Source organism: Hermetia illucens, chromosome 4 (genome assembly GCF_905115235.1).
Source record: "Hermetia illucens chromosome 4, iHerIll2.2.curated.20191125, whole genome shotgun sequence".
Taxonomy (NCBI): domain Eukaryota; kingdom Metazoa; phylum Arthropoda; class Insecta; order Diptera; family Stratiomyidae; genus Hermetia; species Hermetia illucens.
In genome coordinates, this window is record NC_051852.1 from 130836693 (window position 1) to 130852449 (window position 15757).

The window sequence follows — 15757 nt, forward strand, 5'->3', positions numbered from 1 at the left end:
GTAGTTTGGGGCATCAGCCCGTCAATGTCTTTCGACAATCAATACAATTGGGTTATCCCTATTTCAAGTTACATTAATTTTATGGCAAGATCCTGTTATCTGAATTCGTCTAAAAAGTGAGGTATGAGTGATTAACCTGTTTAATCAAAAACGGTGAATATATGTTTCGAATATTAGGGGTGATCACAAATGACGCTTTTTCTGCTTCAATACCGATAAGAACACTCGCACTTAATGGTATTAGGAGCAACAATTCTTGTCAATCATTAGTTTATCACCTTATTTATCTTACGAAGCAAACACTTGATTGTCATGTTTGTCTGGAAATGTTCTGTTTCACCTATGATTGCCTTGCAGAAATCTCTGAAGGAAAGGGCCGTTTCAGTTAGGAACTGAAAAGATTTCTATTGGTAATACCCTCCTTTGTCTTTGGGTTGAAGTCATTTTTTTATTCTAACTTTAAATTGATGATGAAAAAAAATATTCTTTAATCGGCAGCTGAATAGAGGAAATACGGAGGAGGTTGGTCGAAGTTTTCCTTCCACAATAGCTCATTCCCTATCTCGTTATGTAACGTGGTGTGTTTTGTAATAATGCGAAAAAAAACGATTAAGGACTGACTGTCACAACTACAATTTTTTTAGAGCCCCGGCAATTTACCCTTCCAGAGCGCTCATAATTAAGTTCTTTCGTCGTGCAAATTCCTCGCTCCGCCATAGCACTCCACCCCCAGGTGGAACTAAAGGGAAAAGATACAGACGCATGGCTCTCTCAGCTCGGCCCCAAATCAAAACGGTGTGCACGAATCGAGATCTCTGGGCATATCGGCCAGGTTTTTTTTTTAAGTCGTTGGCGGCGGCTTAAGCTTCTGCTTCGCGTCCTTGAGTAGATGCAACAATCCGGAGGTGTAAGACTCGATCTAATGTCGAGTACAGGGTCTCGGGATAGTCTCAGGTTCTTATTATATACCAGCTCCGTGGGAGTTTCAGCAAATTCTTTGCGATTAGCTCGACGGAAGCAATGTAGAACTAGTGACAGGATTTGTGTTAAGAAGGTAAGGTAAGAAGAGTCGCCATGCCATCTTTGAAGCACCCCATTGAAGCGCGGGTTTCGTCTAACTCCGAAGACGGAGAATTCGAATTGCATTCTCTGGTCGGTGATTATAATTATCGGCACACTGAAGCTTGGAATCACAGAGGGCTTAGGCTCAAGATTGGGCGGAAACGTCTATCAGAGGTATCGCCTCAGGCCCCTACGTAAACCTATCAATGATTGTGAAGCAGTACCTGAAATTGTGCGAGTCTAGATGGATTGTGTAGAAGCATTTGGTGGATCGAGGGAATACGCATATTTCTTTTTTCACATCTTTAGTAGTTTCGCACTTCTGGTATGCGATCCCTTGCCAATTTCCTTGTTGATGAGCGGTCAGAAATGTTTTGCGGTGATCATGAACGGCGTTAAATACTTTCTAACGGAAATCGGCTGGAATATATGGCCTTGGCCTCCTGTCTGATCTTGACCTCTATAACGCGAGACAAAGCGTCGCAAGTGTACTAGCTGAAAAACCTCAGGTGCCAAAGTTGTCGAGAGGACAATTTGTCGGGCTTCTGTTTCAAAACAAAGGTATGTTGGTTATAATCCTTAAACACTGTGAACGGCCTAGCTTCCAGTATTCCCGGAAGTATTTAGTTGCAAGATGCGTGGCTAATAATACCCGATCGTAAGTGCTGTAGTTCCGTTGAGCTGGCTTCAACTGCCTGCAAAATACAAACATTACATCTTACTGAGGGAATGCCAAAAGTGTAGCATAGCTTCCACCAGCTGCTGCTTGATAGTTTCAAATGTTTGGACAGCTTCTGAGGACCATGCATTCAGGTTGGAGTCTTCGGGACAGACAGGTAAGTGATAAGGATCGATTGCTGGTGGACGGCCATGGGCAATAAACCGCCGAAGAACTTCAATATGCCCAAGAATCTTCTCAGATCCGTGACAGTTCTCGAAAGCGGGAAGCTCGAAATCGCTTGTACTTTGATTGGGGCCGGTTCCATGCCTTCAAGGGTACTTGTAATCAGGTGGCCGAGGAATTTTATCTGTGGCTGCAAGAATTTACATTTCTCAAAGAAATGCGCTCGAAGTGCTCTAAATACTGAGACTCAGAGGAAGAGGCAACCAGAAAACATCCAAATATACGTCCAACCACGTCCCAACGTGCAGGATTTGTAGTATAGAGTAAATGAAGCTCTGGTGTCCATATTGTCGTTTTTCGAAAATCTTCTGGGCTACAGGGATTTAGTGGTATGCTCTGACTAAGTCCTACGTCGAGAAAATTCGGTAGCTGTGGATATGTCTTGTCTTCATTCGCCATAAGGGACCATGTGACCTGACGGGCACCAAAAACTGCCTGAAGACCTACAAATACTCCGCTTAAAGAGTTCCTTGAACTCTTGCTTAACGAGGCCAAAGAGACTACGCTCGGCAGTGATGTTGCGGTATTTTTGAAGACGAGCGCGAATACGTGAGGTTGAGATTCTTTCTGATGGCTTAGGAGAGGTTAATGGGTCAATGAGGTATTTGTTGTGTAGATAAATTAATTCATAATGGCGCAGGAAGTCTACGCTTAAGACGAAAGCCAAATTTTTAATTTATATTTTTTTCTGAAAAGTTTATCTATCCTTCAGTGGAGGTATACATTTCGTTGGATATTATGTTATGAGAATGAAAACTGAGTGTTTTTGTCTACTTCTTATCTAGGAACTTGTTTACTTTTTATCAGTCCCATTGTCATTGATGCGGTCAACCAACTCTGGTCATTATACTATCTCTTGTTTAATCCTCAAGTTATTTTTCTTTTACTCCAATCAATTATGATTTCCGGGTCTAATCTTTGTCTCATTTTTTCAATATTTCCAGCTCGTCGAAGATCACAGTGTGGTCGACATTGCAGCAAGCATCAAAGCACTGGCTAAAAGTGTGCACGGTGATACAATTTTCGGTGATCTTCCAAGACCAAGATTTAACAATAAGAATAATTAAAGAATAGAAATAAAGATATAATCATAGGTATCGCCAGGAGCTAAAGTTAGTCATCGCACTCATCAGGCGGTGGATCATTTTTTTATAATTTTATACATTCATCTCATTAGTTTTTAATGTTACTTTGATTTTCTTTATTTTTGTAGTATTTTTAAGACTTACAATAAAATGTTTTGTGAAGAAAAAACAAACCATTCAATGCGTTTGTCTATTTGTTGTCTGCATAAAATTCAGAAGAAAGAAAAGTGAAATGATGAGATAACAATCGAAACAGCAGCGCATTTTTGGTATTTTGAATTGCTAATGAGTTATCCTTTTACGCCATTTTGTTCGATTGATGAAATGACGACTAAGAAAATAACCCACACGAAAGTAATCGTTCGAAAATGAAACAAGTCCAATTAAGTAATATTGCGGCAAAGCACACCTTCAGATATAAAAAAGATTTTTGGAAGGAAATGTGTGTTAAATCTACCTTTATTAAGATACAAAATATAAACCTTAAAAGTAAACATTTAAAGTGATATACAACAATACAAAAAAGGATACAAATATTTTTATTATAACCACAATGACTGATAAATTTCTTTGAAAGGAGAATTTTGAAAACAAGATTAGAAAGCTACGATTTTTAAAATAAAACAAAAAGAAGCTGAGTAGAATATACAGAGAATTAAAATTATATAACTAACAATTAAAATTAGATTCAACGAAAAAGGAAAATATATAATTTTGATTGGAGACAATTACTTGCTATGTGAAAACTAAATAAAAATGAAATTGGAAGCCCTACCAGCTTTAAACACGCATACTTAGTTCTAAGCTAGTTTTTACATGCATTACATATTTTACCCATGTCTTAATACGTACATTTGATAGCAACTTGTGCTACGACAATTTGATTTTAACTTTTTTTAATTTACCTTGGGCACTCTCAGATTTACTTAGTATCTTTCAAAAGTGCACTATGGATTCATAGGACAGTATGATCTGCATCATCGGCATGCGTGGATCGTGCTTGGTCCTTCTATTTTGATGATGTTGAAGAACTGATGCAATGAAGAAGTGAGAATTGATGATGATGTCGAAACTTAACTTGTTAATGTAATTATAATTATTCCGTTCTTCTATTACGAATGAACAATGTTTGTTTTTGTTTTTCCTCTTTTTTTAAGAAGTTATTCGATTAGAGTTACAGCCATACACATATTACTATTATTATCGACTTTATAATGTTGATTTAATACAAAGATTGATTTGAATGATGGAGAAAAATATTAATGATAAAATATAATTTGATATTTTTTGTAATTTCTGAATGAAAAACTGCTTTTTTTTGTGAAATGGGTACATTTTCATTGCAGCGTTATAGAGTAGTATTGGTATTTAGAACTCTTCAGGTTGGATCTTTGATGGAAGGATAGATGTAGAGATAAGAACTACGGGACCACGAATTAAAAGAAGAATTTCCTCAGTAAAAACTGTAAATAGTATTGTCCATCATTTTAGCATATAACATTGAGAACGGCAAGCGGAGAAGTGACTTCACACACGGAAAAAGAAAGCCTGGGAGAACCAACAGGGCTGTGAACTCGAAAAGTACAAGGAGCAACCGCACCAGGCGCACAAGTTTTACCAACAAGTCAGTAGGATGAAGCCTTACACACCTCGATGCTCATTCTCGGAAGGAGAGGAGGAGAGGGAAATCTGATTTCCGACAGAATGGGCATATTGGAGCGATGGGTTGAGTATTTTGGTGAACTACTGAACAGCCAGAACATCGGCGAGTGGGAGGTTCCGCCAACTGAAGACGACGGACAAATGCGGCCACCACCAAATATGGAAGAAACAGGCCGTGCAATTCATCAGCTTAAAAATCATAAATCGCCAGGAGCCGATGGAATTACTGCCGAATTGGTTAAATATGGAGGCAACCAATTACACCAAGTGGTTCATCAACTTGTGCTCAAGGTGTGGGACAGCGAATCAACGCCTGACGACTGGCAAAGAGGCATTATCTGTCTCATACATAAAGAGGGGGATATCACACAGTGCAGCAATTATAGAAGTATCACGTTGCTAAGTACCGTATATAAGATATTTTCCACTATCTTGCTAGGCCGGATTGCCCCATACGCTCAAAATATTATTGGCTCATACCACTCCAGGCAAATCAGCAATAGATCAGATTTTCCCTGTGCGGCAAGCGATGGAAAAACTGTTGGAATATGGGCAACACCATCTCTTCATCAACTTTAAAGCCGCCTATGATAGCATAGCCAGGGTAAAAGTGTACACGGCCATGGGAGAATTCGGTATCCCGACGAAATTGGTAAGACTGACTAGGCTGACCCTGACCAATGTGCGTGGCCAGATAAAAGCAGCAGGATCACTCTCAAGACCATTCGACATCAACAACAGTCTCCCACAAGGGGATGCCCTATCATGCATCCTCTTTAATTTGGCGCTAGAGAAAGTGAACCGTGATGCTGAGGTAAATGCGGGGGATACGATCCTCTTTAAGTCCACCCAACTACTAGCCTATGCTGGTGATATCGACATCATGGAAAAACGACCCGAGACGTACAAACTGCCTTCATCCAGATCGAGCAGGCGGTGATTGGCGCGAGATCTTGTGCTGCACATCAATGAAGGCAAGCCATAATATATGGTGGCAACGTCAGCAACAAAAATCAACCAACCAACAACACCAAACCGTACTGATCAAACGGGAAGAATAAAGATAGGAGACTACAACTTTGAGACCGTTGATAATTTCTCCTATCTAGGGTCGAAAGTCACAACCGATAACAGCTACGATGATGCAATCCATGCACGGTTGTTGTCAGCCAACAGAGCATATTTCAGCTTACAAAAACTGTTCCGCTCGAAACGTCTCACCATAGGGTCAAAGCTATTACTGTACAATCTCGCCACACCTCATGTATTCCTCGGAGACTTGGGTTCTTAGCAAGAAAAATTGCGAACTTTTGGCCGCGTTCAACAGAAGAATCCTCCGAATAATTTTTGGCTCCCTATATGGAGATGGACGATTCCGATAACCCAAATAACGACAAAATCTATGAGCGATACCATGACCGTCCGGTTGTTGATAAAATCCGGCTCAATAGGTTACGGTGGGCGGGTCACTTAATCCGTATAGATGAGGATGATCCAGCGCGAAAAGTCTATAAGGGCAATATCTATGGTAGAAAAAGAAGACAAGGCAGACCCTGCTTGAGATGGAGCGATGGCGTAGGTCAGGACGCCAGACAGCTATTAGGGATATCGAATTGGTGGACCTCGGCGCAAAACCGGGATGTCTGGAGTTCCTTATTAAGGCAGGCCTAGACCGGATACCGGTTGTTGTGCCGTTGATGATGATGATTGAGTTGTAAGAAGCGTACGCATTGGAGATGATCGGAATGAGAACCGAATTGACTATAGCCTAAGTGCTGCTCCATTGAAGCTGGACTAGCCAAGCTTGGAAGACTTCAATTTCCTCACGTGATGTATTCAAAATTTCATGTATCCTGTACATGGCGCGTCGGGATCGTACGAGGATCTAAAAACATTAAAATTTAATTATTTTTGTTTGAGGGAGTCTAAGTCTGCATCAAGTTGATGTCGAACCGGTGCAACTTCGAAGACACTTTGTTCCACATTTGTGATCCACGAGCGCCTCTTTTTGATCTAAATACACAAATTTTTAAAATGATGGCTAAGGTTTTTGTCCAATTTAGAGGCAACTAATCCGATGCTGCCTCAGTTCTGCTCTAGGAGCAGTGTGACTGAAAATAGCCACGATGAAAACACATTTTTTATTAAAGACTTAACGTAAAGTTACTTAATCTTGGAATTAATCGATCCTTAACAGGAAGGTTAAAGTTTAACTTCTTCTTCTTTTCTTCAGCCTTTGTCCCGTTCACAAGCGGGGTCGGCTCGTCGTGATCGGCTTCGCCATTTGGCTCTATCGAATGCCTGATCTATTTATTAAGAAAGCTTATCGATAATCTGAAAAATGAAAATGTTAAGCGGAGGAAATTCAAAAAGCCTCCAACACTGAGGAATCCACGATGGCTTGAGGAAACTGGTCGTCAGGAGGCGGTGGGATGTCTGCAGTAAATAGTGCCACCATCTAGGCAGAGAGTATCGATCCCTGTGGAATGCCAGCGGGGCAAGTGTATGTTTTAGATAGATGATGCACAGAAACCTGGACTTTTCTATGATGGAAAAAGCTGAGAAGTTTGCAGAGCTGTGGGTGGAAACGGAATGACCTTGCCAGTTTAACAATGAGTCCGTGTTGCCAAACAGAGTTAAAGGCTTTTTTCAGGTCAAGAAAGTAGGCGATGGTTGGTATTAGCCTCGCAGTGTCCGTCAATCATCGTTTTGATGGCCCGCTGGAAGATTTTAGCGGTTGACGATAAGATTGAGATAAGTCTGTAGCTATCTGATATCAATGTTTTTCTTGGGAAAAGGGACTATTTTGACATTCCTGATACTAGGGAAATGCGCATTTGAGAATGCAATGGTTGAAAATTATGGACAGGAAGGGACTGAGAGAGGCGGAGTATTTTTTGAGGACGATATTTGGGATACCGTCAAGCCCGGTGGATTTTTTGTTCTTGGAGAGCTTAATAAGTTTTGCAACTTGATTAGGCTTCCAGAACTTGATGCTCGGGACATTGTCGGAGGGAGGTGGGGCTGCTAGGTAGCCTTGAAATGAAGGCAGGTTGGTGCATCGCGGAATAAATGCTGGTGAATTGAGAAGAGAGGAGATGGAGGAGGTAACTTTCTCCTCTGCCTCTTCGCTGCGAAAGTGAAGCGTGGTCTGATGGGCTTTTAGAAAATGGTTGGCTAATTGTTCTGTTTTTTCAGGTAGTGAAATGTTTTAGGGCAAGATGGTCGTTGGCGTATTACCTTTATCGAGTCTGGGACATGTTTGTTTCAGTTCATGATAGGTCTTCGGGTTGAACTCTATATTGGATAGAAGATCGTGGAGGTGTTCAGCGTAGAGAGTTTGGATTCTCTGATGAATCGAATTATCGAAATCGTAAATCTCGTATTTCAGGAAGAGGCAGTGGATGCCATATCTGTTTCTGAAAAGTCTTCTTCGGAAGGGTTATTTTCAGTTTGATATCCCCCAGGAGATCTTCGGGCAGAGAGATTAGGTTTCTATTGTTGAGGGAGCGTTGCACACCTCTTTGGCGATGCTGGTATACTGATTGGCTGCTGCGTCAATTGCTTCATTGGAGATGGGTGTGATGACGCTGATTTGGGTCTGCGAGAGGGAGAATTTGAGTGACTGGTTAATACTTCTCCAGTTTGCTTTTTGGTAGTCAGGAACACTTCGGTGACTGGGGCGGGAAGTACGATCGTAGGTTGGATCTCAAGTACAACCGCATCATGATCACTGATGCCTGGAAGGATTTTGAGGAAGGGAATGTATTAGGGTGGGAGATTGGATTTCGGTCATTTGTTATAAGGAAGTGGTCAAAGTGTGATTGGGAGTAACGGCCAATATAACTGGGTACGGCAGGACTGAAATGTTAGAATTCCGGGGCTATCGGAGCGGTAGTGAGCCAGTCATATAGTCGAAGGCCGTTTGGGTTGTGGACTGTGTCAAGTCAGGACCTATGTTTGGCGTTGATATCACCTCCGATGATCATGTGCCATGATTTATTGGTGGGACGCGTAGAAGTTGAAGAAATATGAGAAACCACCAGTATCGAGGGACTGTTTGGGACAGGAGACGGAGATTAAAGAAATAATCGAAGAATGTGTTTCGATAGCAACAAGTGTTACTTCCAGGGACAGACATGTGTTGACGGAAGGGAAGATTTGGGTGCTTGGAAGTTTGAATTGCAGTACCTCCGGCCAAGTTGTTATTGTTTTGGTTGTGGCGGTCGGTTCTGAACAAGTTGAACCCGGAAAAGTAGGTTTATAGCAGAAGTGGAGCCTGGTGTCACATAGGAAAAATCGTGTCTACGGGCACGACCTACAATCGAATTGATGTTCCATTCGATCATTTTAATGTCCATGACTGGACGAAAATACAGCAATTATTGCATTGAACATATTCAAAAATTGTTGTGATTTTCCAACAAATTCTTGCGTGTTGACAGGGAAGCTGGTTTTTTTTTTTGGTAAGTTTACTGCGTGTTGGTGCGAACAGCATTAGCGAAGGAAACTGCTGGTCTAGTGAAACTAGGATTGAGGATTTTTCTCAGGGTTGAAGGTGCTTGTTTGGGTGCGTTCCGCTTGGCGGCGACTCGGATAAAGCCCTGGACAATTTTTGTAATTAGCGGTCGGGACTGCCATAGTTAACGCAGTACGGCTTCCTCTGGCGTTGTGTTGCGTTCTCCAGGGCTGTAAGTCTTATCGCATTTGACACAGCGATATGCGAGGTGGCAGTTGGGCCCTGCGTGACCAACACGCTTACAGTTTTTGCATTGCAAAATCTGCTTTGTCTTGATTTGTTTGAGTGGTAATGGCTAGTAATTGCTCCTTTAAGTATTGCAAAACACGACATGAGTGCGAATTATAACCAAGTCAAATTCGAACGATATATTTAGACTATATGTAGACCCAAACTAAGCCGAAGGGAAATTATTTTTGTTTGTGGATTTTTTATGTACTTCTTGCATTTTGATGAACCGCGTTTTTATTGCGACGATACTCGATTTGCGATTTTCATACCCAATTGCAGAATCGGAAATTACGGTTTTTTTTCTGATTCTAGCAAACACAAAATTGAAAAAAAGTCGAGTCGAGGAAAGGAAAAGTGGTTGTCTTAGTTCCTACACTAGCCAGGTAAGTCATTAGTTGGTTCCAAGCCAATTCTGACTCCCTTTAGGTTAGAGTTCTGCTGGCTGCACACCGGAGACTTTATTTTAGGAAAGGCGTAACAACTCCAGTTGTCCCCGAGCCGAGGGTAGTTGCAGCGCTTTCGTCCAATGGACCTCGTGAACTCATCAGCCGGGGGTTCTAAGACATTTAGATATAGACATCGATTTTTACCCACTGCAGATTGTGCAAATCTATATGTAACCAAAGGTTATGGTTGTACATAGTAGAAAAAATTAATAAAGAACTATCTTCTAGATAACGTTCTCCTTTTAATTTGGTCTAGGAGCAGTGACAGTACGGGGTAAAACCCATATAAGAATGGGGGCTTCCCGTACAAGTATACAAGCTAGAGAAGCTAGCAGAAAACCTTAAAAGTACTGCTTCACTTTAAGAAAAAGGTCCCAAGGTGCATGGTGGCAGTACATAACATTAACCCTACGGTAGAGTTTTATTTTTAAGATTTTCCTTTCTTATAACACTGTTGTCTTGTTTCGTTTTCCTTCTTTTTGCGATTGAATCGAATATCGTATCTTTTTATTATTTATTTGGTTAATGGTTGGGAATATATTTTTCAGCATGAATTTCAGCTAAATTCTCTTTAATTTGAGGACTTTCCCCTTTTTCATTCTAACCTTGCAAGGCTCACATTAAACGGGGCACTAGGACTTCCGCTAAAATAATCTGAGAATGCCAAGGCGGGGTGGGAACCTCTAAGACCGCGCGGAGGAATGCAGGACCCATGCATCGGAAAGGACACAGGAATTTTTGTACAATGACAAGTGGAGGAATGAAGTATTCAAAGGAGCCTCGACATTTCCGAGCCTGGCTAGCACAGATGAAACCTCGATAATTGTGAGCGGATCCCCACGGTCAATTTCGCCACCTTTTTAGGTTTTTGGGATAGCTCTCCCCTTTTGCTCGAAAAGCTTTTCATCATCGTCAACCCCCCCAATTTTTCCATGATAGGTACCGCGTCGCTAATTCAACGCAGCAGCTTCTCTAATATTGCGAGGCGCCGTTGATTGTTGCTTGGAAGAATATCTGTTGTGAAAGGCTACTTCATCCGAGTTGCGTTGATAGTATTCATTGACAACGAACCGAACCTGCTGAGCAAAGGCTAAAGCATCACACATAGCCAATAATAAAAAATGGAAGGCAATCTAAGATAATTCGCCAAATTACAATTTCAATGCTCTTTGAAAACAAACGCCGAATTCTAGTGTGAAAAATTCAACATTTTATTATTAAGATTATTCAATGAATTTTAGAATTAAATGGGATGAAATAAGGCACTTTCTGTTATATTATTCTATTTTTAATAATTGTTTAATTCCGCGCTACGTTCCTAATGCTTTCAGTCGGTCCAATCATCGTTTTCGTCGCTTCCGTCTGTGGCCGAACTCTGTGCAACTGGAGCAGTCTTAGGTGGCGGCGGAGGGATCAGGGCAGACAGTCGATCCATTACATTTCCACTACTACTGCTGGTGGACGGCTGGTTTTGGTCCTTCGCTCCGGAGATCCCTTTTCTACGCATCAGCAATTTATTATGCAAATCAGCCATCAGATCTCCGCTGGGTTTCGATCCTGTTTTCTTTGATTCGGGCTCACTGGTTTTGCTGACCTCTGCAGCGGCCGCCGTCCTTAATTTCGCGCCCCGTAGTCCCCCTGTTTTGCGGATCGCTTCCATGAGATTCATGCGAGCATCGGCCATTTCTGCGGCGGCTGGTGTTGACGGAGATGCCGGGGTCGCAGTGGGTATGGAAGGTGACGGGACGGGTGCAGGAGGAGGTGGTGGTGGTGGAGGCGATACTGCTGCTTTTGGAGCTTGAATTGCTGCGACCGGTGGTGGTGGAGGCGGCGGTGGTTGAGCGGACATAGGCGGAGCCTCGATGTTCTCAGATTCACTCGCGGTTTTATCACTTTGGGCGTGTGGTATGTTTTCCGGCTCCGGAAGATCAGGAAGATTGTCGATGTAGAACGATGGCGCGATGCGCTCAGGGTCGTCCTGACTGAAGGTGATATCGTCGGCGATGCCCGGCAAATCTGGCAGATCCATGGGAACGTCCAATGCGGGTGCCTCATTTAGTTTTGGGGTGTAGAATAGTCCAGAGTTGTGCTTTTTATCGCTGACGATCCGGTTCGTCATGGATATCGGAGGAGCTTCAATCTTTTGTCCGGTGTGAGATGGCTTCTCCCTCTTCTTGGAGGAAGCCGCTTTGCCCAGCGAGCTTTCCGCAATTCCGCCTTTTTGATACACATTCTCCATAGTATTGAAGCGTAGCAGACTATTTACTGACTTGATATTCTGCGGTACTTTCCCCAGCCCTTGTTTCTGGTCCATTACGCGACCCATTTTCGAGTTCTTCGTCTGCATACTAGTCCTTACGTGATAGAATACTAATTTGTCCTGAATATTTCGATGGGCCACTGGGTCTAAACTGCTCAAAACTTTATAATCGCGATTCACCTGGAATTTGGGTTTGTCATGTACGCGGCCGAACGTTTTAGGGATGTCCTGGAATACGTGCGCTGCCGGGAATTTAGCGGGTGAGAAAATTTTGATTGCTTTATTTATTCCGACCAAACTATTGATGCTAGTGTGGGCGGCCTCGATGCGACTTTGTAGCTGGCGAATTTTCACATTGTTTCGCTCGATACGGGCATCGACACGATCGAAAACGTCAGCGATTGTTTTTTGCAAGTAGTCCAGGGCATTGATCGACTGGATTATTGTCTCCTCGTGTCGTAGGTCGGGCGGAACTATAGGCACTGAATACATGATGGGGAGTAGGGTGCAACCTTGTGGTTTCTCTCGGAAATGCTGAAAACAACCTTAGGGACCGCCGGCGTTCCCCACACCCACGATTGAACACAACAATAACGAGGAGTCTCACGCTCAGCTGATTGGAACGCATATGAGAGCTGGTGTCAGTTGGAATGTCAAAAGAAGTGTCAGTAGCACAAGAGCGGATGGATGGCTTGTTTACAATGAGGAGTTTTCTTGAATGGTCGAGTGCGGTGCAATTCGAATGATAAAGTCAGTCCTTAAAATGGCGAAGAGAGCAATATAGCTACAACGGGGAGATTTCGGTTTCCGGGGCCCCCGCGATTTGATCATGGATTCTAGTACATTGGCCCAAAATAAGTCTAAAGTCTGAAGCTGGACGCTTCAGGTAGAGCAGAGTCCAGTCTAGCCAATCCGTCAGCCCGGTCATTCCCCTCTACGTTCCCATGAACGTGTACCCAGAGGAGGGTGACTTTGAGTGTACCGCCAGGACTTTTCAGTGCGTTTCTGCACTGCCCCATCAGCTTGGAGGATGTCGTTGCTGAGTACAAGGCCTTAATGACCGCTTCGCTATCGGTCAGAATGGCTATGTTAAGCTTGGGACTCGGATCATGCTCCAGCCATCGTCAGACTTCCAGTATCGCCAGTACTTCCGTTTGAAATACACTGGGTGGGGGGGGGGGGGGGGGGGGGGATACACTAGGAAGCATACGACTCGAATACACTGTGTGTATTCGAAAAAACCCCTGCATCGACTCCACAGACCAGTCTTCCACTCCGCCCTGGTTGGAAAGTCCACAGAAAAATTTCCCATGAAGTTCAGCTTGCGTGTGGCATAGTCCGTGGGGAATGCCAGGATTTCTCGAGGTGCTTCCTCTAGGATGATACTGCGGCCATTGGGCTTCGCTGTCCAGCATTCAGACTCACGTAATCTGACGGCACTGCACACTATAACGTATTTAATGTGGAGGTCTAGGGGGAGGAGATGCGGGAGCGCATTGAGAGTATCTGCCGGGCAGGACTGTAAAGCCCCAGTAGCATCTGCACACGCGGTGGTTTGAACCCTATTAAGCTTCGTACTATTGTCCTTTGCTCAAAGTCTGCCACTATACGATAGAGCCATACGTTAGGATTGAACACACCACAGCGGTATACATCCAGAGAACCATCCTCGGCCGGAGACTCCGTTTCCTTGCAAAGGTTCTCTTCCAGACAAAGAAGGCTATACAGACTTTATTAACTCTCAGTTCTATGTTCAATTCCCAATTTAGTTTTGGATTTAGGATTACACCCAGATACTTTATATTGAGGGAAAGAATCAATCTTTGTTCATTCAGCCCTGGAAGGTGGAATTCAGGTACTCTTGTCTTGGTGGTGAATAGCATCAGTTCCCTTTTGGTTGGGTATATGCACAGGCACACCTTTCGAAACGCTCCTTCCGTGATATTGCTTGTAATAGACGGAAACATATCTGACGCTAATTTTACCAAGTCGTTGGCATACGTCACTACTTTCACCCCGCTGTTGTCCAATATTCGTAAAATTTGGTCCATCACAATTAGCCGCAGCACCGGAGTGATGGCACCACCCTGGGGCGTGTCTCTGTTTACAGCTCTGGTCAAGCGGTTGCCTCTCAGATCCGTCTGGATTATCCTGGTACTTAGCATGGATATAATCCAATACGTAAGATACTCCTCAAATCCATGGTCAAGGCTTCCTTGATGGCGTCGGTACTAACGTTCTTGAATGCTCCCTTTAAGGTATACTACTTGTACTGCAGTGGCGCTCAACCGTCCCAATTACCTCGTGGAGAGCGGTTTCTGTAGATTTACCTTAAAGGTAGACATGCTGGGACTTAGAGAAAGGTGTTCTCTTCATAATCGCCTCCAAACTCTAACTCGAAAGAGATGAGGCTGATTGGTCGAAAGTCCTTCGCGGCTCATGACCGCGTCTGCTCGCTTTCGGTAAGAAAACCACTCGTGAGCGTTTCCAGGACTGTGGTACGTACCTAAAGAGATCCAGCTCCGGTAAATTTCAACAAGTCACGGCACAACCTTTTCCTGCTGTTTCTGTAGCATGACTGGCATTATACCATCTGAACCCGGAGATTTATATGCGGAGAAGTTGTTTATAGCCCAGCCGATCATATCCTCGGTAATTACCGATTTGATATTCTCACACGACTGGGGTGGCTGCAGACCCTCCAAGCAAGGCTCTAACTCAGAGTCCACCTCGCTGGCAGGAAAGTGCGCCTGAACCAGCAGTTAGAAGGTTTCACCAGAAGATTCTGTCCAGGAGCCTCCTGACTTTTAAAGAAAGGATGGTCTCTTATGTTCCTTGAACAGAATCTTACTGCGCCTCCCGGAATTGCTCGTGCTTTCGATGTTCTGTCAGTAGTCCAACCAATACCCCCTCTTGGCGGTCTTAATGGCCGACTTGTACTTCTTTAGGCAATCCCTGTATGGTTGCCAATATTTATGCCTGTAGCAGATGTTGAAGATTTCCCTGGTCAGCTTCCTGAGGCTGGAGAGATTTTCATTCCACCACGGTGGCAGTATCTTCTTACTGTACTTAGTAGGGCAGGAGACTTTAAAGACGGTATCGAATGCCTTTTTCAGAGCCGCGACCTTTGACTTCAGTTCGTCTGTCGTGCCAATCTTGTCAATTTGCACACCGGAGAGTTTGTTTTTAATTATTTGACGAAACTTTGTCGATTCTCCTGTGGTCTCTGAAGGGTTTGGAGATCTCTGCGTCGAGATCTAGACTGGAAAGTATCCGACTATAATCTAAAAAGGGTCTCTGGTCAGACATTCTCTAGTTCTCCACCCTAAGAATCCTATTGTCGATTAGTGGGGTGATATCAAGGACCTCCTCCCAACCGTCACATTTCTTCGAGCTGAGGAAATGGAAGGTTGGCGTACTGCCCCTGTTGCACAGAGCAAGAGTTGTAGTACAGTACACTACAACAGTATATTACTATAAGTTTTAGTAACATAGAGCATGATCCTACCAACCAAAACCATTAATCGTGGGACGGTTCGACGTTTGGGTGCCACGACGACCAGGAGCATTGCTTCACCTGCTGCAGCT

The 15757-nt window shown here is 43.5% G+C and overlaps 2 protein-coding genes across 2 annotated transcripts in view; one reads left to right on the forward strand and one right to left on the reverse strand.

Annotated features, from left to right (window-relative positions):
- LOC119653856 (homeobox protein 5) overlaps positions 1-3232 on the forward strand; it is a 93327-nt gene extending 90095 nt beyond the window's left edge. Inside the window, exon 4 of the mRNA XM_038058907.1 lies at positions 2911-3232. Coding sequence (XP_037914835.1) covers positions 2911-3033 — 123 coding nt within the window. The 3' untranslated portion in view covers positions 3034-3232. The remainder of the gene's footprint in view (positions 1-2910) is intronic.
- Positions 3233-11096: 7864 nt separating this feature from the next.
- Positions 11097-12801, reverse strand: LOC119655674 (WASH complex subunit 1). The gene has a single exon (XM_038061663.1). It carries the CDS (start codon positions 12659-12661, stop codon positions 11237-11239), a length of 1425 nt encoding a protein of 474 aa, XP_037917591.1. The 5' UTR covers positions 12662-12801; the 3' UTR covers positions 11097-11236.
- Between the last annotated feature and the right edge of the window lie 2956 nt (positions 12802-15757).